The 26,611-nt window shown below is 35.9% G+C and overlaps 1 protein-coding gene across 1 annotated transcript in view; it reads left to right on the top strand.

Annotated features, from left to right (window-relative positions):
* Positions 1-26,102, top strand: part of LOC150108522 (uncharacterized) — a 38,755-nt gene extending 12,653 nt beyond the window's left edge. The window contains exon 2 of the mRNA XM_090415944.1: positions 24,341-26,102. Coding sequence (XP_090272070.1) covers positions 24,341-25,111 — 771 coding nt within the window. The 3' untranslated portion in view covers positions 25,112-26,102. The remainder of the gene's footprint in view (positions 1-24,340) is intronic.
* The last annotated feature ends 509 nt before the right edge of the window (positions 26,103-26,611 follow it).

The raw sequence follows: 26,611 nt of genomic DNA, 5'->3' as shown, positions 1-26,611 counted from the left end.
CCTATTCTGAAGGGATGAAAAACCTGAGTTTCCAGGTGAAAAAACCTTCTACCTATGTATGAGACTGGCTAACTCACCTTTAGTTGAAAGAGACCAGATAAAGGTTCCTTGTGTCATGGATGGGAATCGAACCCAGTTCTTTCCAACCAAAGGGCTTTGTCTATATTGACTGAACTATGGAGGCTCTGACACTATTAATAAACGTCATGGAGATAGTTAAAACACCCAGCACACAACCAAAATAGTGAACTAAAACCAAAATTATTGCGAACAGAAACAAAAACCAAATCAAAAACTTGATGAAAATTCAGCTTGTTCGGATTAATTTGTTCACTACTGTAGTGTTATATCCAGCCTCTAGACAGCATTTCAAACCAGTGCAATGTATTTCAGATGTTTAAGAGGTCGTTCTTGCTCTACCACATAGCACGAAGACAGATTTTTGGTTATAACAGCAAAATGGTAATCAATGTACCATGGCAGGTCAGATCCATTCAAGCACAGGTATGTGCATATCTTGACAAACTGACAAGTAGGCCTGTAGTCTGTGTCCCTTTATCCACTGCTCATTAGAGCACATTTTCAGTGTATCCATAAAAATTAGATCAGACATCAATGGGCTAGTGTTTTCTTTACAGATAAGTCATTTTAGTCTTTCCTCCGATTCTAGACAACACTTGATCTGGCGTGAAAGTTGTACTACTTACCATTGTGAGGATGTTTGTGAAATGGATAGATATGGTGCAGGAGTCATGGTATGGGGAGGCATTATGTTTAATAGACTCCCTGAGTTACACGTTCTGGAAAAAGGGATTATGGCTGGGGAACAATACTGCAACAAAGTTCTTCAATATATAGATGATAGTGCCACACTATATTGTACACAAGCAGTAGAGATACAGCTGGAGACCAAGGATATTAATTGAATTGTGTGTGGCCATCACATTCCCCATATCTCAACCCCATTGAACATGTTTGAGATGCAATAGGGAGACACATTGCTGCTCGAAATCTCCCCATCCATAGAACAAACAAGGCCTTATCCTTGCTCTGAAGGAGGAGTGGGCATAATGCCTCCCCATACGATGACCCCCACCCCCTGCACCATATCTATCCATTTCACAAACATCCTCACAATGGTAAGTAGTACAACTTTCATGCCAGATCAAGTGTTGTCTAGAATCGGAGGAAAGACTAAAATAACTCATCTGTAAAAATGTAGTTTGTCCTTACCTTTTGGATACCAGTGCACATTGTCCTTACAACCTATTTCAAATTTTCAGTTACAGAAAATGCACAGTCCCGTGTTTATAATGGAGTCATTTGGTGCAGAAACCAACCAATTTATGCAAAGCAAATTTTTAAAAGCAAAGAGTGTGTGTGCATGCATGTACAATGACACTTGAAATCAGAATTACATTGAAATTTTCTGTCATGAAGATAGTTCAGCAGTGCTAATTTTAGAAATAAAATTTAATCAAAAACATGTAGGATATGATGCTGCCTGCCATGATCCTGTACAAAATTCATGAACTCCATTTTGATATTTTCTGTTCTGTATCATATATATATAACATTCATTCATTATTCTATTATTGCTGCTTTCGTGCAGCACTACTTTGATATAATGATCCTTCTTTGACTATATAGTTAAAAAAACAAAATCCCAATGTGATCAGATAAATGGTAGACTGCTGTAATTTGTATTTGTGAAAGATGGATATCATTTTGCTTTGGACTGCATAATTTTATTATTATTATTATGTGACGCCTCCAGGGAGTCCAAAGACTCATCGAGGGAGACTGTGCCAACAGCATCGAACGATTGTTCCTTTCCAACTAATAACCGCGCTTAAACTTGCTTAACTTTTTTTGCTGAGCCATTAGTAGCAGAGGTGCTACCAATCAACCAACCTTAAATTAATTGAATATTCTATGCTTTCTACATACACTGTTGAATTTGATTATGATGAGCCAGGATGTCCTTGTTATAACTATTACTCACTATATCAGTGATGAATTAGATTTATCTCGTTTTTATTTATTTTTTTTTAAATTCTCAATAAAAATAAATGCAAAAAAAAAAAAAAACAATTATTAGAGAGAAGAAAAAATAATTACATTAAATATTTGTATGAATGTGCTTATATAAACTACAATATATTTAATATTAAACACAATTTATTTGTCTATAATTTTAAAACCATACACTTAATACTAAACACAGTTTATTTCTCTGTAATTAATACAATACAGCACTAATTAATAACACAATTTCATTTAGTCTTTTTATTTACACATCCTAAAATTGATCTTTGTTGTAAAGATTTCAGGTTGATATTTTTCAAATAATTTTTTCTTTTGGTTATGTTGTTTTCTAGTGTCGATATGTAGGTATCTTTATTCTTCCGCAATGTCAATACTGTTGAAGAGGACAAAGAAAACTTTTTACACACTTCAACACTTTTTGTACCACATTCTAACTCATGAATAATTTTGACTTTTTTTGCTAATTGAGAGATTCTCTTTTAGTAGACATGTTTCCAATGGAAGGATTCATTGTTAACTGATTTTACAGTTGTCGCAGTATTTAGGTAAAGTGAGGGAAGGTTAGAGGCTAGACACTGGAGAGGTAGGTAGAGTGGGGATGGCTCTCAAGGACAAGATTAGGTTATAAACTTGTCCATACGATGCATGTAGTCATAAAAGCTAAGTCACTCCTTTTACTTTTGCCTATTCCAAGAACTACTGAGCAATTAAGAATGTTTGCATAGTTATCAAAATAGGTACGGTATATCTGTATAGTACACTCATTTATAAAAGCGAGCAGTTTAATATACACATATGGGAATATGTGTACATGTTACAACAAAGTTCAATTGCACATAGCAATATACACTGCTTGAAAAGAAGTCTGTGGACATCCCCATGGCAAGAAGGTGCATCGTGCCATGTAAAAATGCATGTGTTTGTAGCTGGTATAAATCGGATGAATGTGCTGCTACCAAGTCATTGCAATTGTGTCTGGGTGAAATGGCTGCAAGAAAGGAGCTCACAAGTTTGAAAGAAGCATTGTGATAGGATACCATGAACAGTCTGTTAGGCAAATTGGGCCATCTCAGGTAAACAATCTGTGATACCATACTGAGATGGACGTGCAGGGAGTAAACTACAAGTGCTATCCACAGTGGATGACTCATCAAATGTGATTGTAGGGTTGCTATGAAGGATAATATGTAAAAATAGTCATTCATCAGCTGACATGTTGAATTCAGAGTTCCAGACATTGACTAGAACATGAATCTGCACAAAAAATTCAAAACTGAGGCACACAACATGAGTTTTCATGGTAGGACTGCAGTATGCAAGCTCCTAACCTGAACCATCATGCACCATCGTCCTCAGTGGTGCAAAAAGCATGTACAGTGGGTAGAAGCATAGAAAACTATGTTATGGAGTGATGAGTTATTCTACACTCTATATGCAGATTGACAGATGTGGCGGATGACCAGTGAACGTCTCTTATCAGAGTGCATAACACCAGCTATGAAATTCGAAGGTGGGGTGTGATGGTATGGTCTTGTTTTTCCTCTGACCTCGGACCTCTGTGGTTTCACAAACACCGAAGTCTGAGAGATATCTGAACATTCTGAACAATGCTTCCTACTTTGTGGCATTTCTGCAGAACTGACCATTGTCTCTTTCAGCAAGACAATGCACCATATCATAAGGCTGTTGCTGTAACTGCACCACACTTCACTGACCTCCACAGGGTCCTGATCTCAACCCTATTAAATATCTGTGGGATGAACTGGAGCATCAGGTGAGGTCAAGGGACATCCACCCCACAACCAGAGGAAGAATGTGCCAAAATTGCCATTGATCATATGTTCTTGGAGTCCGCGTGGTTAGCCTAGTGGCTTTGCGTTTCACAACCATATGCTTGGGGAAGGAGTGTTCTAGGTTCGATTCCCGTCGGAGATGTGAGGAGCTGAAGGATCTTCCTCAGCCATAGCCAAGTTAGCCGGTCTTGGGTGCTGGCAGTAGGGTTTTTTCCGCCAGTTTATCTGGTGTTTTTCATCCCGCAAGCAGGCAAACCAGCCGCGTGAACACACAGGGATACAGCCAAGAATACCTTGAGGCATAGGAGTGACCATTCTATCCTCGTATTTCGGTTACGAAATCCAAGCATGCTTGGAAGGTTGTGGGCCTTAAAGGCCTGTTAAAGCCAGTGGGATAGATATGTTCTTGGAAGGTATGTCCCATTGGATTGCTGCAGTCATTGCAGCAATAAGTTGTACATCTTATTATGGTGTGTGTGGCACGGATACACACACACCAGGGGCACATATTCTGGGTGTACTAGATGTTCAGTGCACATCCACGGAATAGCAATATCACCGATATATTTTTGCATTTATCCATGTTAAAGACTTCCCTAATTGTTTCCTGGCTTTGTGATTCCTAAAAATGAACACCAGGGCCAGCGGAAGCGGGCATGCGGTGAATGCGGGCGCCGCCGCCGGGGCACCGTTCATAAGTTCATTTTTAACAAACAAAATTTTTATCATGAAAACAAAAAATTCTTAGAATGATCAATGTTAAAATAAATAAGGCTGGATACATCGAATAAAAATTTTAAAAAATTGTATATTGCTGCCTCTTTGATCAGCTGGCTGTTTACAATTTTACAGTGATAGTAGGCTAAATGCTTGCCTGCAGAATGTTGTGTCTACTGCAGTCTATCTAAAGTGAAATGGTGAATGGTTTATGTGCAGAAATGAACTTTCGTACAAAACTTTTGTTGCTAGTTAAGCAGTCATATGGTATGCATCTCAGTAGGCTACTGACAGTACAGCAGTGCGGACTATTATTTCGTCTCTGTGTCCTGTCGTGTAATAATTTCTTGTGGTATAAAATAGAAATGGAATCAAAAATTAAAAAAAAAAGTTATCCAGTGCACAAAATCGTAAGCGTCGTGCTGTGAAAGAAGCAGATATTAAAAAAACGAACTGGGGCTCTTAATAAATTTGTTAAAATATTAAAATATTCTGATGCAGATTGTAACCAACTCGATACATCAGAAATCAGAGTTGAAGAACTGAGCACATCATCCAGTTTGCATGAAAGTACTATTGCAACTATTGAATAAGATAACAAGACGCATGATTTATGTGAAAAACAGTTAGGAGAAGATTTAGTTGTAGTTGACCACGAAACTAACACGTCGTTAGTCTCTGTAAATTTAGAAGATCCAGGTGAATGGGGAATTCATGAAATTGATGAAAAATTACGAGTTGTTTTAATTGAAATGGGGCCTGTTCAAAAGAAAAATATAATATCTCCCAGAGATACTATTGTCAAGAGCCTGTGTAGCTCAGTGGATGTGGTGTTTGCCAACCACGGCGCTTGGTCGCACGAAGGAAGACTTGGTTTCGAGTCTAGTCGGCGACTAGAGGAAATTTTTCTAAGCCTTTTTTTGACCGGTTCCCGAATTAGTCGATCTCTGGCACGGGCAAGCAGGTATTTTGTCCTGTAAACTCAAGAAAATCGACCGTAGAACCCACATTATTTCAGACATTAAATATATTGTGTTAGGGTTAGACCACGAGATGGCGGCACATTTGAGCCGTCTCTCTTCACTGAGTACCGCTTAATTAGTGATAGCCTTGGGCCATCTATTTCTGATTGGTACCAGTGGAGATTGAACTGCCCACTCAGTCTCCAAAAGTTAGATAGGGCTAAATGGCCTCGCCTACTCCCCGTATACGGGAATAAAAAGGCATTAGCTGATTTTTTTTTTTAGCTGATACTATAGTCGTAAATTTGGCGACCACATATTATAATAGAAAAATGATAAACGGTGAGCTTGTGCCAAGACCATGGCTCATTTATTCCAAAATTTTAAATTCTGTTTTTTGCTTTTGTTGCAAACCTTTCACACCTACTGAATCAAGTAGTCTTGTAGAAGGTTATAATGATTGGAGAAATGCAAGTACAACTTTGCATAGACATGAGACTAGTTTAACTTACATGAAAAATTTCTTAAAATGAAAGGAACTTGATAAAATTTTAAAAAACAAAACTACTATTGATTGCCAGACTCAAAGCATGTATGAAATGGAAAAGAAACATTGGACGAGTGTTTTAGAATGCTTGATTGAAATTATAAAATTCCTTGGTAGCCAAAATTTAGCTTTTCGCAGATCATTGATAAATTATATGAAAGGAATAACGGCAATTTTTTAAAATTAGTCGAACTGTTTGCGAAGTTTGATCCCGTTATGGAAAATCATGTTGAAAGAACCCTACAACGAAACAACAGAGTACACTATTTGAGTAAAGACAGTCAAAATGAAATATTGGAAACTTTGAGTAACGCAATCAGGGATACAATTTTATTATCAATTCGAAAATCTAAATATTCTTCCATAATTTTAGATTGCACTCCTGATGTAAGTAAAACAGAACAAATGACATTATTATTCGCTTTCTTTCCTGTGACAATGGAATTGTCGAGATCAGCGAAAACTCTAGGTTTTGCAGATATATCAGATTCCACAGGACGTGGTTTATGTGCAACAATAATGGAACAACTGGAAAAATGGAACATTCCCATTGAAGACATGCGAGGTCAAGGGTATGACAATGGGGCAAATATGAAAGGGAAAAATATGGGGCTCCAAAATTTGCTTTTAAACGAAAATCCTCGAGCTTTTTGCATGCCATGTGCTGCTCATACTCTAAATTTAATCGTTAACGATACAGCCAAAGTGAATGCAGATACAATTAGTTTTTTTGCAATTATTCAAGAAATATACAATTTCTTTTCATTCTCTTACAAACGTTGGGCAATCCTTTTAAAGTTCTTAAAAAAAAATTAACATTGAAACAGCCATCAGAAACACGATGGGAAAGGAAAATTAATGCAATCCGCTCTCTACAATATCAGTTACAAGAAATTACGATGCACTTTTTGAAATTTGAAATAATGAAAATTTTAATAAAATAACTCAGCATGAAGCACAAACGTTATGTGCTAAAATAAAGGACTATAAATTTATTTGCTCTCTTATAACTGGGCATGATTTACTTACAGGTTTATAGTTCAAGTTAATACTTCAAGACAAAAATATGAACATTACACTTGCTTTAGAATCTATCGAAAACTTAAAAATATATAACTCTTTTGCCCATATAATGGGGAACAGTATCGATGATCTACTGAATGGCCTGATTATCGAAGGAGGTTGGAACTTGTATATAAATAAGTAAAACGAGTCATTTCAGTCTTTCTTTGGCTCAATCCGGAAAAATAATTTCCCAAGTGATTACTTTTTCAGATTTCTGTGCGTATTATGGCTGTATTTTAAAATCAATTATCCATGTCTCATAGTATTAAATTATCCATGTCTCATAGCAATAAATCCCTGGGCCAGGGATTTATTGCTATGTTTATTATCTGAAGCCAGTTTATTATCGAAAGACCAATGCCAATGATAATTAATCTCACCATGAACCATAAACCCCTTGCGTTTCTCACATAAATAACACGTGTGAAGCATAGCTCTTGTTTATTCGACCTTTATGTTTTCCATATTTAAAATTATATTACTTGATAAAGTATTTAAAGTAGTCCTACAATTTTTGAGTTGGACCAATTAAGATGAGTGCTAATGTGCTAGGCACTCTTAAAATTTCATACATCAATAAAAATGCAATGATATGGTGAAGTCGACGTGAATTTTTCTAACATGGATTGCATGAGCCACACGACTGCACACCCACCCTAAATGGACATGCGACGCCACTGATACACAAATTCACATATCACTTTTGAATTTATTTAAAAAAAAGAATACATTTTTTCTATAGCACCATGAAAGACTCAAAACCTAAAGTTAACCAGAATGATTCAAACAAGAAAAAGAAAATTATATGTATTTCTTCTGAATGGCTAGTATTGTGTTTTTTTGGAAAATGCAGATGGGTGACATTTAATCTCATCTTCTACTCCTGTGGGATTAATTAGTACAGTGATGGCAAACCTTTTTACCCAGGTGTGTCAAACATCTTTTTTTTTAAATATTGACATTGTTGATGTGCCACTTGCATACATGCAAGTGGTGACTTATACATATCATATTAGGCTATTTATTTAATAGGACATTGATATAAAATCTATGAATTCATATTATACAATTAATTTAATAAAGTAAAATTACAAACTTACATTACATTTAATGACTTTTCTGTTGCTGAGTACTGGAAGAAAGTTGCTTTATAGAAGGGCTATAGTGTGCACATTTTAATGCTACACACAGGCAGCGCTCATATCATTGCTCAATCTATTTCTCCCTTTCGATTTGATATTATTTAAGGCAGAAAATAGAGTTTCACAAGAGTATGTAGAAGAGAAAATTATTAGAAGAGCTTTAGCTGTAACTACAAAATAAAATAGAAACAGGCTAACTATAAAATATAATTCTTTCAATGAACCGAAACCTACCTTCGCCTTAACTGAAAGCGATCTTACACGAGTTTTTTCATCAGAATACCAGTATTTTTCAACATCCAAGACATGTCACCTGAGAATCTCAAGTGTGTCAGTGCTGACACGCATGTCATAGGTTCACCATCACTGGATTAGTATGAACAATAGCAATTAATTTTGGAGTTCTTAAATCATATAATAATGACTCAAGTTTTGGATGGAACAACACTCCATAATTGATTTGAAAGTAAGCAGTTGTTCTGGTTACTAATGTTATCTAGGTGGAAGGTTATTTTTTTAATGTTGTATCATCTATAAGTGTTTTGCGTTAATACTTTAAAAAAGACTTGTTATAAGCCAAGGAAGAAAATCTCTTTCTGATATCCTCGTGTTTAGGCTTATGTGTTGATTCTCCTGCATCATACATTGTTTAAGTAAATTGACAAATTGGTATTTGTTAATTAGCATCATCAGGGATTAATATACTTGTATTAGACACATGTGTGCAGGCACATTTCAGTAATAAAGAAGAAAACTGGAGAGATGTAGGAACACCTGAAGTTCTACAATTTTGCCACCTATTCAGTTAGGTATTGTTGGGCTGACTGTGTAGATGAGGGTTTCTCCACATGAGGGGGAATCTGATACAACCATATTTGTTTAGGTTGGGATAGTTACTGAAGTGTGCATGTGTGTAATACAAGTGTGTTAATCCCTGATGATGCCAATTGCCTTCAGTGAAATATAGGATAAAAAAAAAATTTTTTTAAATCAGCTAATGCCTTTTTATTCCTGTATATATGGCGAGGCCATTTTTAGCCCTATCTAACTTTTGGAGACTTAGTGGGCAATTCAGTCTCCACTGGTACCCAATCAGAGATAGCCGGCCCAAGGCTATCACTAATTAAGCGGCATGCAGTGAAGAGTGATGGCTGAACAAGTGTCGCCATCTCGTGGTCCCTAACCCTAACACTCATATTTAATGTCTGAGATAATGTGGGTTCTACAGTCGATTTTCTTGAGTTTATGGGATGAAAAACCTGCTTTCCCGTGCCAGAGATAGACTAACTCGGGAACCGGTCAAAAAAAAGGTTTAGAAAAATTTCTTCTAGTCGCCGACTAGACTCGAAATCAAGTCTTCCTTCCTGCAGACAAGCGCCGTGGTGTGCAAACGCCACATCCACTGAGCTACACAGGCTCCCAATATAGGATAATAAGTAAATAATTTTACTTATTAACAAATACATTGCCATTTCCTTAAACAGTATACAATGATCTTTTTGATAATAACTCACAGTAATATCAATAATATCATATTAGGTGGTTTGTTGTTTTGGTACTGAGGAATGAGTCATTAATTTGTGTAGGGATGAAAGACCACTAGAAGGTGCATCTTAACTGTCAGGCTGTCTTCTGATAGTTAAGAAACGATACTGGGCCAGGGATTTATTGCTATAGCCAATTTATTATCTGAAGACCAATCTCTGATAACCAAATAACTGAGTAATGAATTTTCATAATTGTACATTAATGATATTGGGAAGGATTTTACAGGTGACATACAGCTATTTGCCGATGATGCAAAGATAGATAGGGAATGCTGCTGATATGCAGTATACTTGCAGAATGATTTGAATAGGAATTGTGGGCATGGGAAAATGGATGTCAGTTCAGTGTCAGTAAATGTGAAGTCATGCACTTTGGTGTGATTAGATATCCAATATCATATTATATTGGTTGGATTTTCTAGAAGAAACTTATCAGGCTAGGGATCTTGGAGTGTTAGTAGATAGGAAGTTGAAGTTCAGGGGCCATGTAGCAAAGACTGCAAATACAACTGAAAAGATAATTGCAATGCTGAAAGGAAGTTTGACATATAAAGATAAGGATGTCATTTTGCCTCTTTGTAAAGTCTTGATAAGACTTCATTAGACTCTTGTGCACAGGTCTGGTCTCCTGGTTTCCATTCTGATAAACTGTTAAAATGATTGTCAGGATTGTGGAATACTGATTATGAAGACAAATTGAGAATTTGTAGATATAGACACTAGCAAACAGGAGAAAGAGGAGATATGATTGAGACTTAGAAACTTCTGAAAGAGTCATACAGTATTTCAATTGGAATTTTTCATTTTATGGAGTATGGGAAAGGTTGAGAGGGCATCCTTGGAAGCAGAGAATGAACGCTACTAAGAAGGGAATGAGGGCTAGATTTTTCTAGTCAGGGACTCACTGGGAACCCTTGATGAGTCCCTGACTCCTTGGAAGTCTCCTAATAATAATAATAATCTCTACTGGAACTTGAAATAAATGAAAAATAACATGATCCATATATACTATTATTATTATTACATGTTAGCACCTTCAGAGAGCAGGGACTGATCAAGGGTGGACTGTGGAAAGTGTAATTCCACAGTTGACCCTTTTGAAAAAGTATAATTTCACCTCTTCAGTCATCCATTTTACACCTGCAATATCTTGTGACCTTTGGAATACACTCAGTCATTGCCTCTGTCAGATACCTCCTGAGTAGAGACCAATCAGCATTGATTTTCTTCCCATCCAATTCTTCATTCCATGATATCACTGCAAGCTACCTTCTGAGTTTCTCATAATTGCCTTGCCTTAATTCCACATATAACCCTTTTTCACAAAAGGACTGATACGGCTGGCCACCACCCAAGTGAATCACTGCATGGTCAATTTCACCAGCTGGAGGAAGATGGGATCTGATGCCTGATGAGATAATCAAATCCAAGACCCTCGATCGACATGTGGCACCTCTGTAATATTCTGCTTAATGTAGTTGTCCCAAAAAACTCATTCTCTTTCATTCCTAATGCTGTCTCTTCATTCCAGTCTATATTATCATAATTGAAATCGTCCATCATTATCACCCTTTTCTTATTAGCCAGACCAATTTGCCTAAACATTTCCTTTGTATGACCTTCCACATTACCAGCTCTATAGATTATATCCTACTAAAGATTTCATGCTATCCACCTCCATTTCACACTATACTGCTTCAAAACCACTCAGTATTTTATTCCTTGCATCTCCTCCCTCGATCCCTCGATAGGCATCAATAGCACTCCCCCCCCTTTTTTTTTTTTTTTTTTTTTTTTTTTTTTTTTTGCCTTGTCTGTCTTCATAAAGGACTACTTATCTCTCTATGTTATCTTCATTCAATCATATCTGACTTATAATCAACAATTTTTGGACAAATGTACTTTATCGATGCTACAATTTTATTCCCCTTGTGTCTGATACTTTTAGCATTTGTAAACATACACACTAGCTCATTTCTGTTTCTATAACAAGTCCCACCGACTCCCACTTCTTGGATATGACTCCTCCACCCCCCCCCCTGTCTTTTATCACTGATATTACCCCCCCAGCCCTAAATGTCACTCATATTCTTGACTATCTTAATCTTTTTTGCACATTTACACATCTACTCCTGAAACCATCATCTATACTTGTGCCATTCATCTCTCTCCATTGCTTACCTTACTCTCCTGCTTTTACATCACACCTCTTGCTTCCTCAGATCTTAAATTCACTTTAGTCATTTTGTCTTGTAGCAACAGTTTCTCCAACTTACTCACATCAGATTCATTCAAATGTAGCCAATCTCTTTTAAAGATGGCATCAATTGTTCCTCGACTGGACATAAACCAAAATTGCTCTTTGCTAATTGACACAATGTCTTGCAATCTCTTGTCCATTACCCTTTCTCATACCTTCATACTGTGGTTCATAAGTTTAATTCCATTATAGTTGCTACAGGACTGGATATCACCTTTGTTCTTATATATATTGGAACCACTATATTCTCTCTCTCCATTCCTCTGGCATTTTCTCAGGCATTGATTTTGTTATAGTCATACCCAATTCACCTATACATTTCCATACGCTACAAGGATGTTATCAGGTTCAAGTGCCTTCCCATTTTTCATCTTTCTCATTGCTTCCTCCACTTCCATTCTTGTTATGTTAGGAATTGGCCCCATTTCCTTCATCCTTTTGCATATCCCTATTTATTAATTTCTCAAAATATTTTTTCCATATAGCTGGCCTAGTTGGCTAAGTGGTTAGCGTATCCACTCTCCAGCCAAAAGGCTGCAAGTTCAAATCCTGTCGTGGGCATGGATTTGAACACTGGGTCAGTGTTCTCCTCAGAAAATTTTTACCAGCCAGGTGGAATGAAGCATTAGCCGGGTATACAAAAATTTCGAATGAGTTAAGAAAGACCCTTTTTCATAACAAATTAAAATAATAATTTTATTAGAAATTGCTTCAAACAAAGATAATATTTTATATAATAATTATAACAAACAAGACTAGAATTTTTCTTATTTTCTCATTAAGTAATGAAAAACCTTGTAATGCTCACAGCTTAAAATTCTATACATTAATTCTTCTCTTCTTCTTAGAAGCCTAGTTGTCAATAGCTTTTTCATAATTAAAATGTGTTGGATCTGGTCCCTCTAGCGAAATCGGCATCAGATTATTTAGAGTGTTCTGACTGATGTGGTTCCTCATACAGGTTTTTATCCTTTGTAATGCAGAGAAATCTTTCACGTTCAGCTGTGCTCACAGATATGGCCAGTCCAACAGCAGCTAGTTTTGCTAAATTTAGAAAAGACTCTTTGAGCTCAGATGTTGTTGCTAATTTCAGCAGTATTTGTCTTGAATCTAGATTTTTGTATGACTGTCCATTAATCATTTTTGTTGCAACTGCCCATTCCAGTTTAGTACTTTAGTTTAAAACTGCAGGCCTTCCATTTCTAGAATAATAATCAAAAAGAATCTCAGAAGCCTCGTGTTGATCATGACTTTCTGCATTGAAAATTCTTGAAAAGCAGGAAATGATTGGCATATCTGGAAATCTTGCTTCTAGGTGTTTAATAACTGTGCCTATGTATTTATCATATATTGTAGGCTTAAACGTAATAACATTAGAATCTGAATAATCAGTGTGAAGGTCTGACCATTCACCTGAAAGATTCTGATGAAGATTTTGAAAATGACTGCCAGGAGTGTCTTTCAATTCCATGATGGATAGTTTTCTGGCTTCTAAGACTGGCTCTATTTCAGTTAAGTCAACATCTTGCCTTTGCCATGATCTAGACAAGTTAGATAAATGCGGTAACACATCTGAAAGCATCATTAGTGAAGCTACGAAATTGATTGTTCTGATATATTTACTTAAACCTTCAGTTGTGATATCATTTCATTCGGTGGCCTCTCTTTACAATGCAGCTATAACACTCACCGTGCATTCTCTTAGAGACTGTATTGCAGAATCATGAGACAGCCATCTAGTGTCACTAGCTATTTTAAATTTAATCTGAGAACTGGTCAGTATATTTTGGATTTGGGTTAAACCAGCCATCCTGACTGAGGTATTTTGGAAGAAGAAAAACAATTGCCTTAAGTCATTAAACATGACTAAATAAGGCATTTTGGAAGTTTATTTTGCACTTGGTTAGACTATAATAAATTTAGTTTAATCCTTTATCCAAGTGTAAGCAAACAAAGTTTGCACCTGAAAATATCTTCAGGGCTGAGGTAAGGTGGTACATCCCTTGGCAACTTGTAGCAAAGGTGGACCAAGCTCTCATCACTCCTTGTCTCAGTATCTCCCATAATGCAAAGCACATCTCCTTGTGGACATGTATACTGCTATGCATTAAGGGAAGGGCCACTACCCAGACCGGTGTCGACCTTATTGAGGTCTCGTCAGTGGGAGGCAGACCCAGAGTGGTGATACTAAGGCAGAAGCAATGGAGAGGTCATATTTACCTATACGAGTTGCCAACTGGTGTACCACCTTATGATTAAATTACTCTGGATTTAGAGAAAGATGTTGTAAGTTCGTTTTGTACTTGGTTTACGAGTTGCCAAGAGATGTACCACCTTACCTCAGTCCTGAAGATATTTTCAGATGCAACACTTGGATAAAGGATTAAACTTAATTTATTATAGTCTAACCAAGTGCAAAATAAACTTCCAACATCTTTCTCTAAATCCAGAGTAATTTAATCATAAGGTGGTACACCAGTTGGCAACTCATATAGGTAAATATGACCTCTCCATTGCTTCTGCCTTAGTATCACCACTCTGGGTCTGCCTCCCACTGACGAGACCTCAATAAGGTCGAAACTGGTCTGGGTAGTGGCCCTTCCCTTAATGCATAGCAGTATACATGTCCACAAGGAGATGTGCTTTGCATTATGGGAAATACTGAGACAAGGAGTGATGAGAACTTGGTCCACCTTTGCTATGAATTGCCAAGGGTTGTACCACCTTACCTCAGTCCTGAAGATATTTTCAGGTGCAAACTTTGTTTGCTTACACTTGGATAAAGGATTAAACTAAATTTATTATACTAAATAAGGCACTTCAGCAGCTGTTTGGGCACGCAAGAGCCAGTCGGTGGTTTGCACAATGACAGTTGACCATAAGTCCATCTGTTTTATCTGCTGCCATGATTTTTTCCAATCATGGCAGCTGTTCCACCTATTTAAGCCTATCAAGGGTTTCAATTACTTTATATTCTCAGCTTTAGTTATATTCTCAGCTTTGCCATCAATGATATTGCAAGTTGATACAAAAATAACCCTGACCTCTTTTCTAAGTTGACAAACATATTTAATGTACACAATCAGCTGTTTTAAAACTGAGATGTCTGTAGTTTCATCACATAAAACACAGAAATAACTTCAGAATGTATATTTTTCAGTATTTCAGATCTAATTTCTGATGCTGAAATATCAATCAACTCTTGCATTATTCTTTCTGAGGTATAATGTGCATTTTTACTAACTTTAAGATATTCTAAGTAGGAAGAGTCCATAGCTTTGCAATGCTCAAGCAATTTTTCAAATAATGTAACATGTTGTAATAACTCATTTTTCACTAACCGATACATCGATCTTAAAGCTCCCGGAAAAGCATCTCTCTGCAAGTTATTCAAAATTGAAATTGATTTTTCAATTTGCCCTATTCCAGTTTCTTCTAGTATACATTTTTCAATTATATCTGAACAAGAATCAGTGTGTGACTTGCTTTGTTCATGGTCAACCAAGCTTTCTTTTCGAAGTCTTGTGCATGGCATAGTTACCCAAGTCACTTCTTTGTTTGTGAGTTGTCTCTTTCCATATTTCATACATGTGGAACACATCATTCCATTATCTTTCACTACTAACCAATGGAATTTTTTAAAACCACTCACTGTTAATACCCGATAAGCGGTGTTTAGACGCACATTTTACATTTGAAAGAGACTCTGCAGAAATCAACGATTCTGTTAGTTTGGTGTCTTTGCTACTATGCTTATCGGTTTCATCTTTCTTAAAATAACTTAAGAGTGTGGTTTTCTGACTTGACTTTTTTACTGATTATGGGGTAATTTAATAAATACAAAATATGATTGTTATTAAATTAATCAGTACAGATCACTGAATAGTGCACTGACAGTAATACCCCAAGGCATACAACATGCATTATGTCTCAATTTTACTATTTATAAATTTTAATTACTAGGAATGGGAATTGGTATCACTCGAGACTGACGTCATAGTCCTCGGAAGTTTCGAGAATTCCCCGAGATCACAACTATATTTGATGCGCAGGCCTATTTTCTTTTACAAAATAAAATATTAAATACTTTACTCACAATCTTCAGACAAAAACCAATTAAGAAAAATAAATGTAAATTTTTAACATCGATTTTTGCCTTAAATTCTAATTCGCTCAATTTTCACAATTTATTTCTTTCAAACATCAAAATTATGTCTCTTTTGTAAAAGATCTTTGCAACCGATACTGTTGTATGTGAGATTCTGATTTTTGTCTTCTTCCATGTATGGATTGGTGTGCATCAAATATCCGAAACTCGGATTGGCTTACAATGCAAAAAATTGAGCTGGTCTCACGAATATCAAGACTCTCCGCTTCGATTTCTTATCATTATTAATTAAAAAATGTCTTAAATTATTTTTCCATTCTTGCTCATTATTTAGTCATGTCAATTCACAACATTAATTAGCCGGGTGGTTTGCCCATTCAAAAGGTCCTGGGGAGAACATAGCTGGTGGGCAGTAGATGACGTTGGTGGAGATGATGCGTTTCGCTGTAGTTAGTGGATTGAGTGGTGGAGATGGAGAGTTGTAAAGTAGGTGCTCTCCAGTGGCAGCCGGTGAAATCTTAAGTGGGGGTGCTGCATATACAAAAAAAAAAAACTTTTTTTTTCCTAATCAGTAACGAATTTATAAATAAATAAATTTACGTATTAAAAATTGCTTTATTAAAAATATTTCATCCTCACCACGAACAAACACTAATAATAAAAGTTTCGTATCAATAGCAATGACAAGCACAAATGAATATCAGCGTTAGATCGCAGTGCATTTGTTTCATGTAAATGATAATTGAAAAAATATAATTCTTTTCCTATTTTCAGCAATGACACTCGTCATAATTCAGCCTTGTATCTATAGTAAATAAATAATTATATGTTATTTTAACAAAATAACATAAGATTTACAAAAAATAGTTCACCATGAACATGTGCTAATAATAAATGCTTCATATCTCACAGAAATAACGAGCGCAGGCATAAGATACACTGCCCAAACGACAGTGTATCTAACATGCAACGACAAGCACAAACGAATATCGGTGTTAGATCGCAGTGCATTTGTTTTGTGTAACGATAATTGAAAAAATATAATTCTTTTCATATTTTCAACAGTGACACTCGTCATAATTCAGCCTTGTATCTATAATAAATAAGTAATTACAGTAAACCCTTGCCAAATGCGGGGGTTACGTCATTAATACATTGTGTGCATGGCAAAATTGTGTTCTGCAAAGTTAACTTTCTATGGAAAAAAATTTGTTAGGTATAGTTCAAATTAAGAAAGTATGTATGTATAATTTAAACTAACCTAAATATTGTAATTGAAAGGATTTTTATTACTGCTTAATAAGTAGGTACATGATACAATTATTTTTTTTAAATAGCTAGTGATTTTTGCTTGGGACAATGACTGATGCAACTCTTTAAAAGTTTCATGGTAAGGAGTGCAAAGTTTTTCAATGCCTTTCATAAAGTGTCCTCTTCTTTCTTTCTTCATTTGGGTCAATCTCCATTACAAAATCAGACAGTTCCTGTGCCTTTTTTAACAATTCGTTTAACTTCTTGTAAGTTAAAGGCGCTTTATCTTCTTCTTCTTCACTGCCGGCTGGTGTTACAAGATCATCTAATTCTTCATTCGTCATTCTCGATTAATTCTTTGACTTCTCCTTCTTCCATATCTGAAAATCCTTTGCCGTCAATTGCTTTTGCAATTTGTACGATTTCTTTGGCTTTATTTTCAATCGATGGAAATCCTTTAAAATTGTTGACAACTTCTGGCCAGAGATGATGCCAGCAAGCATTCAATGTTGATGAATTCACTTGTTCCCATGTGAGTTTAATCATTTCTATGCAGTGGCTTATGTTGAATCGCTTCCAAAATGCCATTAGCATGTAGTGCTTTCCTTCGTCTAGTGCTTTATTTGCAGAGGTGTAAACATGCCTGACATAATGGGCTTTGAATGTTTTTATGATCCCTTGATCCATTTGTTGGATTAAGGAAGTGGTGTTAGATGGGAGGAATAAAACCTCTACATTTGGATGCAGTGTTGTGAGGGCTTCAGCATCGTGTCCTGGAGCATTATTGAGAATTAGGAGAACTTTAAAGCACAGGTTTTGCTGTTCTAAGTAATGTTTGACTTCTTTAATGAATGAATTTTCAAACCAGTTATTAAAGAAAGCTTTTCTATTCCATTTCCACACAACGGGCAATTGCTCAAAATTTTTTCCCTGCAATGCATGAGGCGTTTTAGATCGATAAATGAGCAAAGGCTTGCACTTGAAGTCGCTTGATGCATTTCCACAAAAAAGCAAAGTGAGTCTATCCTTAAAAGCTTTAAAACCTGGGGCAACCTTTTGTCTTTGTGATGTAGGTTTGTTGTCCCATTCACTTATAAAATAGGCCCATCTCATCTGCATTGAAAACTTGTTGCGGAACGTAAACTCCTCTCTTCTCTCTTCAATGAATTTCAAAAATTGGGGTTTGAATTTCTCTGCTGCTTCTTTATCTGCAGAGCCAGCTTCTCCCTGAAGCTTTATATTGTGCAAATGAAAACGACACTTAAAGTTTTCAAGCCAACCTTTGCTTGCTTGAAAGTCAATTTTCTCTGACGATTGGCCATCTTTATTTAAAACGAAAGAAAACAAATCTAAAGCTTTATTTCAAATAGCAACACCATCCACAACTGAGCCTTTTTCGTTTACTTGATTGTCAATCCAGCTATTAATATATTTTTTCCATCTTTTCCAATTGCAGAATTCTTCTTGAAACTTGAGCAACCTTTGCCGAAGTATTGCCTGAAGCTTTGACACTAGACCGAATTTTTTCTTCATTCTCCCATATTGTTCTTATGCTTGATTCGTTTCTAGCTAGTTCTCATGCAAGCAATGAAACACGTGTACCATTTTTCAAATTATCTAAAATTTCAATTTTCTGAGATAATGTCCAAACTTTGCATCTTTTTGCTGCTTTATCATCTTCATTCTTCCTCTTAGATGTCACATTGAATTTTTGCATTTATATTAAAAGAAATATAAATGCAAAAGGAGAAGTGGATAAACACTGAGAAATATGTGATTATAGCTCTGCTAACTTGAGTGAAATGATTGCAACTCGGCCTGGGTCACTCAGCTAGCGGGCAGCGCCAAGCAGGGTTGCCGGCTGAGACTGCAGCGTACTGCGAATGAATGAAATTCTAGCGTTGGACAAATTAAATGGAAACAAATAAGATAACGCATATGTGCAAAATCACATTCTGCAAATTCGTGCTTGGCAGAGGTTTACTGTATATGTTATTTTAACAAAATAAAATAAGATTTACAAAAAATAGTTCACCACGAACATGCACCAATAATAAATGTTTCATATCTGCAGGATAGTGAAGAGAGCATATTTGATGTGAGATTGAGACTAGTGGAAGGAGATATACAGTTGGGTGCTGCTATAGACCAGGTGATGGAATAGATGGTGGAGATAGTATGCATAGACAAATGGACACAATGAGTGGAAGAAGGGTAATTATTATGGGGAATTTCAACTATGGTAACATTGATTGGAAGGAGGAGGAGAGGACACATGGGAGGAAGGAACTGGATTTTATGCAGTTATTAAGGGATAACTATCTGAGACAGCATTTAATGAAATATACTAGGGGTTCGAGAGTGCTTGACCTAGTAATTGCATCTGAGAATTTGACTGTAATGAATATGACCACGTTGCCACCAATTGGTGAGACTGATCATAATGTCTTGACCTCGGAGGTGGCTAAATGTGTGGAATTTTCAATTAAGAAAGGGTACATGTGGAATTACCAGGCTGGTAAGTATGACAAGCTTAAGAGATTGCTTAGTTCAGTGCCATGGCATGTAAAACTGCAAGGGCTGGAGGTTGATAGTGCATGAGAAGTGGTAAAGGAGTGTTTGAAGGAGGTAACGGCTGACTGTATACCTAGAGTCCAGATAGTAAATCAAGTAGGGGTTAAATGGATGAATAACACCATTAAGCTTGAGCTGCAAAAAAAGAAACAACTGTGGAGGGAATTTAAGGAGAAAGGTGACCTGCAGGCACATGAACAGTATAAAGCACAGGCCAGAAGGGTAATCACTGTGGTAAGAAAAGCAAAAGCGGATTATGAAAGTAAATTAGTCATGTAAACTAAAGAGAATCCCAAGCAGTTTTTTCGATATACTGCAAGTAAAAGAAAAAAATGTATACAACAGAATGATTTTAAGGAATGCCAAAGGTAGGGAGGTAACTGAATCAGTTGATATAGTGGAATTACTGAGCGAGCACTTTGCAAGAGTATATCATCCAGGTGGTGATATTGCAGGAATGAAGGAACTAATAGCTTATACAGGAATGGAGGTGAATAGTGTATTGCAAAACCTTAATGTGAATACATCTGTGAGATTGGATGGTATACCAGCTCAGATATTATGTGAAGCAGCTAAAGAATTGTCAGTGCCCTTGGCCATTTTGTTTAATTTGAGTCTAGGGTCTGGGTTAGTGCCGTGGGGGTGGAAAGAGGGGAAAATAGTTCCACTGCATAAAGGAGGTTCCATGACTGCTGTTGCAGATTACCGACCGATCAGCATATCAGGAGTCGTTGTCAAGGTTTTGGAGAAAGTAGTCGAGAGAAAAATACAGGAACAGATAGATGAAAATGGGATACTTTATGGGGAACAGCATGGTTTTGTGAAGGGGTAGATCATGCCTCACTAACTTGCTTACGTTTTATAACGTAGTTAACGGCTGAACTGGATAAGGGTAATGGGTATACAGTGATACTGCTGGACCTTGCTAAGGCCTTTGACAGGATACCACATAGAATTCTAATCAGTGAACTGCAGCATATCAGTTCTGTTGCAGATTACCGACCGATCAGCATATCAGGAGTCGTTGTCAAGGTTTTGGAGAAAGTAGTCGAGAGAAAAATACAGGAACAGATAGATGAAAATGGGATACTTTATGGGGAACAGCATGGTTTTGTGAAGGGTAGATCATGCCTCACTAACTTGCTTACGTTTTATAACGTAGTTAACGGCTGAACTGGATAAGGGTAATGGGTATACAGTGATACTGCTGGACCTTGCTAAGGCCTTTGACAGGATACCACATAAAATTCTAATCAGTGAACTGCAGCATATGGGGATGGATAGGAGGGTGGTTGATGGAGAGATATCAGAGAGTAGGTTATTCATGGGTAGAGTCCAAAAGACGACTTGTGACTAGTCGTGTGCCGCAGGGTTCTGTTCTTGGACCACTACTATTTAATTTGTTCATTAACGATATAGGAAAGGATCTGAGAGGAACTGTTCATTTGTTTGCTGATGATGCAAAGTTGGGTAGAGCAATGGTGAATGCATGTGATGTTAAAATTTTGCAGGATGATTTGGATAGATTGGAGGACTGGACTAAGGAGAATGGATGTCAATTTAATGTGGCAAAGTGTAAGGTTATGCATTTTGGGGTGAAAAGATTAGCAGCAGTATACCACATTGGTGGAACTGTACTCCAGGATATTGACAAGGCCAGGGATTTGGGAGTGTTGGTGGATAGGGAGTTGAAGGGCAGAGATAAGCAAATTATTGTTCCTCTGTATTTAGCCTTGATAAGACCCCCATCTTGACAACTGTGCCCAGATCTGGGCACCAGGGTTTCTTCTTGATGGAGAGGATCCAGAGACGAGTGACGAAGATGATAGCAGGTCTGTGGAATGAACCTTAGCAAAAATTGGTTGATAGGTGGAAAAGGGGTGATATGATTGAGATATTCAAATTACTGAAAAGTTTCTATAAGATTAATCCAGAAGATATTTTTGAGAATAGGACTGGTTGTTGGAAGACTAGGGGCCATCCATGGAAACTGGGCAAGAGTGTGGTTAGCAAGGGTGTTAGAACTAGGTTTTTTTACTTGGAGAGTGGTGAATGAGAGGAATAAGTAGCCAGAGTCTGTTGTGGGCGTCATGACTGTAAATGAGTTCAAGGCAAAGTATGATAGATACTGTGTGGATGTTGAATAGTTGTTCTTGACATGATGTTTAGGGCCTCCCTCTATGAGTCTAAGGAAATAATAATAATATCTCACAGAAATAAGGCACGTAGGCATACTAAAGATTCACTGCCATTTGAGCAGTGTGGGAATGATGTAACGTGCAATGACAAGCGCAAACGAATATCAACATTAGATCGCAGTGCATTTGTTACGTGTAATGAGAATTGAAAAAATATAATTCTTTTCATATTTTCAACAGTGGCACACATCATAATTCAGCCTTGTATCTATAATAAATAAATAATTGTGTTATTTTAACAAAATAAAATAAGATTTACAAAAAATAGTTCAAGCACACGCACCAATAATAAACGTTTCATATCTCACAGAAATAAGGCTCATAAGCATACTAAAGATATACTGCCATTTGAGCAGCTGTGGGAATGACAAGTGCAAACAAATATCAGCATTAGATCACAGTGCATTTGTTTCATAATCTAAAGCATTAATCGAACAATTCCAATTAACTATTCAATCAATGGCAAAACATAAGCTGTAACCTTTAACATGTTGTACTGCATTTATATAATGTTGTAAGCATTGTTATTATTTATAAACACAAACAAAATTTAATTTTTTTCCTTGGGGTGCTGCAGTGTCACAGTGCTTATGTACGGGCCGCCACTGGTGCCCTCCCTCGATGAGTCCTTAGACTCCTTGTGGAGGTGTCAAGTAATAATAATAATCTATCTAACACATCCATTTCTTCATTCATAATAGACTGTCCTCTCCTTTAATCATCCTGGCTTAGTATATATCTTTACTTTTCCAGTCCTTTTGTCTAGCTATTATCCTGAGGGCCCTTTTGACACCTTCATTATCCAGACTTTCATACAGGTTAGCATAGGCTTCAGCTTTAGATCTTGCTACTGCTCTCTTTTATTTCCACTTGGCAGAGCCACTTGACTGTTCCACCCCGTCCACTGTCTCTCCTGTTATTACTTTATTACAATCATTTACCTACTTCATATATTCTCTTCTGCAGAGTATATAGTCTACCTAGGAGTGTCTCTTTCCACTGCTGTATGTTTACCCATGGTTTAGTTGTTTGCTGTAGCAAGATTCCCTGCCATTGCAAAATCAGCAGTCCTATCACTTATATATATATATATATATATATATATATATATATATATATATGTTCACTAAAGTAAGAATTTCACCACCAAGGTCTGTACACACCGTAATTATTCTCTCTGATATTCTATTCACTTCTAACACATTTTCTTTAAGTTTCTCATTGAACACAATTACCATTCCATTCTGCTGTCTCTTCATGCCATAGTATCATGTATTCTTCATCAATCTCTCATGCTGTTTATTCTCGTCACCATGCATGCACGCACGCACTCACTCACTCACTCACTCACTCAGCTAGTGTATCTAGAAAGGGGAGATTGTTGCTTTCATTTACTGTGATGAAGTTTATTTTAGGATGTTGGCTCTTAAGATGGGCTAAAGTAGTGCAACCAACCTGTTGGTTTCAGTGTAGCTGTGTCAAGTGTTAGCTTTCAAAATGCTTCATTTTTCTTATGGAAATGGAAACCATTTCCCTTTCCATAAGAAATAACATGAATACATAGTAAATGTGAATAATTCCATTATGTTTCAGGGGAAGGTTATGAGATGAAGGGTTTCTGTCAAAGCTACAAAAGAATTTTAAAAGGTTAAGATCCACCATCAGACAAAAATTACAGTTCTTCAACAACAGCTACAACAAGAATGCATAGTGGTGGAATGCAATCATTTCAACTATTCTCTGAAGATGTAATCCACACACACACACACACACACACACACACACACTGCATAAATGAAGCCCATCTGTTATATTTGTTTGTTGTACCATTATACTGTTTGTGCATGTGCAGAGAGGACAATATAAAACAATTTAATTGACCCAAATTGCCAGCTCATATTAGTTCATTCAGTATTCAAGTGGATATGAGAACTCTGTGTGTGGGTGGGTGGGGTGAGAATTGAGCATAAATTCAGAAACAAATGATTCTCTGCATTCCTTATAGGCTGAGCAGGTTTCCTCCCATTTATCCTACTTTAATCTTTGTATGTGTGGCTTGATGCCCATTTTTTTTTTTTTTTATGCAAAAAAATATACACTAAATTTTGTTTTTCCCATATTCTGTAGGTTCACTCTGAAAAAAGAAATCCTCTACAACAGCTTCAGATGAAGAAGATCCAGGAAACAGTTTCAGCTATGGAGAATATACTAGAGGAAATAGAAAAAATTGTTTCTACAAGAAAAGTTAATGAAATTGTTCTTAGTTTTGGTGCAACTCTCTTTACTCCTAAAGAACTTCATGTCATAAAATTACCTGTTGATGTTTGCTGTCCAGAATGCAAAGAAAATGCTATGCCTGTAAAGCATTGCATGAGAAGATTGTTCAAGGAACTTGTAACTTCATGTGAAGTGTGGAATAAATTTGGGGAGATTGGATTGTCAAACATTTATTTCATGGTAAACATTTTAAGAGAGAGAATTTTTCCAGATCATATGGATGTAAAATTAAATTATAAAATCCCCAGAAGTGGCAAGATGTCATTATTTGCCTTTAGCCATACATTATGCTCTCATAAACATAAGCAGAGCAAAGCAACTAGACTAGAATCCAGCGTTGACATGACATCTAATGTAGATATATACCACAGTCATCCTGATATTACGATATGTTTACAAAAAAACAAGGACACATATTTACGTACTTCTGAGAATGTCACATTACAAGATTCTCAGAATGGAGATGTTTTACGGCAAAAAGACTTGGCTGGTTGTGAATTACACAAGCAAACTAATATGCCTATTTGTTCTGCCGTAAAAATTTTGTCTAATAATTCATCAAAAGATTTTGTGTGGGTGCAGCTACGGCCTACTTTGAAAGGTTTTAAATATACATCTTGATTTATACTTTTGTATATTATTTTATGAATGAAATGCCATAAATTTAAATCATTGCTCAAAATATATTAATTTACTGACTAATGGAGGGTGTAATTCGTTGTATATTTTAGAAAAATTTAATGTAAGAACTTTTAGATATTTTTACATAATTTTACATTTGACTGTTTCACTGTATTTTGGATATTTCACTTGTTATTATTGGATTTATGAACATGTTGAAAAGAGATAATTTGATTACTCATATATATATATATATATATATATATCAATAATGAACACAAAAGCTTCGTCTATTCTACAGTCACATTCTCTAATTCTTTTATTGATTGTATATATAATATGTAGCTGTTATCCACTCTGAATTCAGAGAATAAAAGTTGTAATAACACTGAAATGTGGAAATGCTATTACTTGTTAGGTAGTACTACCAACAGATTTGCATGGATAAGTATTTTTGTGAAAGCATTGAACTCTCTGTCTGCATTTTTGGATGTAGTATTGTTACTATGTTATACTGCTGGCCAAAGCATTTTCATTATCGCTACTTCTGTGTCACAGAATTTAAAAGTAATGAAATTAAAAATGTAATAATTTAAGGAAGATAAAAGTATCAATTTTGGTATTTATATATTGAGAATGCTACGCTTAAATTTTCTTATATCTTCTATTAGATGTAATATAAGTGTTTGTGTATAATACTCTACATTTTAAAAATTCTTAGAGAACAGTCTCACTCCTAAAATGAAATGTATTTTCTAAGAAGTATCTGCAACAAAATAAAAATCTATATGCAAATAGTGATAGCACTTTTCATCTATCTTCAGCACCACTGATCTTAATTTGTTAATGTGAAACTCTCAGCATCTATTTGGAGATGCTGAAAATGTCACTAGTACTGAAAAAGTCATCATTAGTACTCTTGTTACTATCCATCTATAAAATAAAATCTGCCAAAAATTGTGAAATGTAAGAGAAAATATTTATTGTTGAAGAGATTAATTTTAGATCATAATGTTATCTTGAAACAAATTTGTTTCATTCTACATTCTTATGTTCAAAATACATGATATAAATTATAATAATACATTAAAGACATGTATCATGAACTCATCCCTGCTTCATATTTTCAAAATTGACATTTTATTGATACTTTGAAAATTGAAAACAAAATACAGTTAGTCCACTAAATATTATCATCACACAATTATTTCTTTTGTTTCATCTCAGCTTTCAAATTATACATATTGTAATCCTGCATAGACTGTTAAGTTATCCATTGTGTCTAACTGGATAATTTAACTCAATCCACTGTATTACTGATAGATACATGAAATAAATCGTGAATTCTTGTTCATTAAGTCAGTCTGCCCTAATTGTAACATTAAGATAATTGATGGCTGATATTTATTGCATTTTATGTGTACTGCTAAAGCAGCAGATCAAATAATAGATTTCAATTCAATTTGCAGTGTTATTTGAGGTGCCTGTGTAGCCTTGTAT

The sequence above is a fragment of the Typopeltis vanoorti genome, chromosome 3, assembly GCF_054136105.1.
Source record: "Typopeltis vanoorti isolate ZY-2024b chromosome 3, IOZ_Tvanoo_1.0, whole genome shotgun sequence".
Classification (NCBI taxonomy): Eukaryota; Metazoa; Arthropoda; class Arachnida; order Uropygi; family Thelyphonidae; genus Typopeltis; species Typopeltis vanoorti.
Note: the sequence above shows the minus strand (reverse complement) of the source record. Positions and strands in the feature narration are given on the sequence as shown.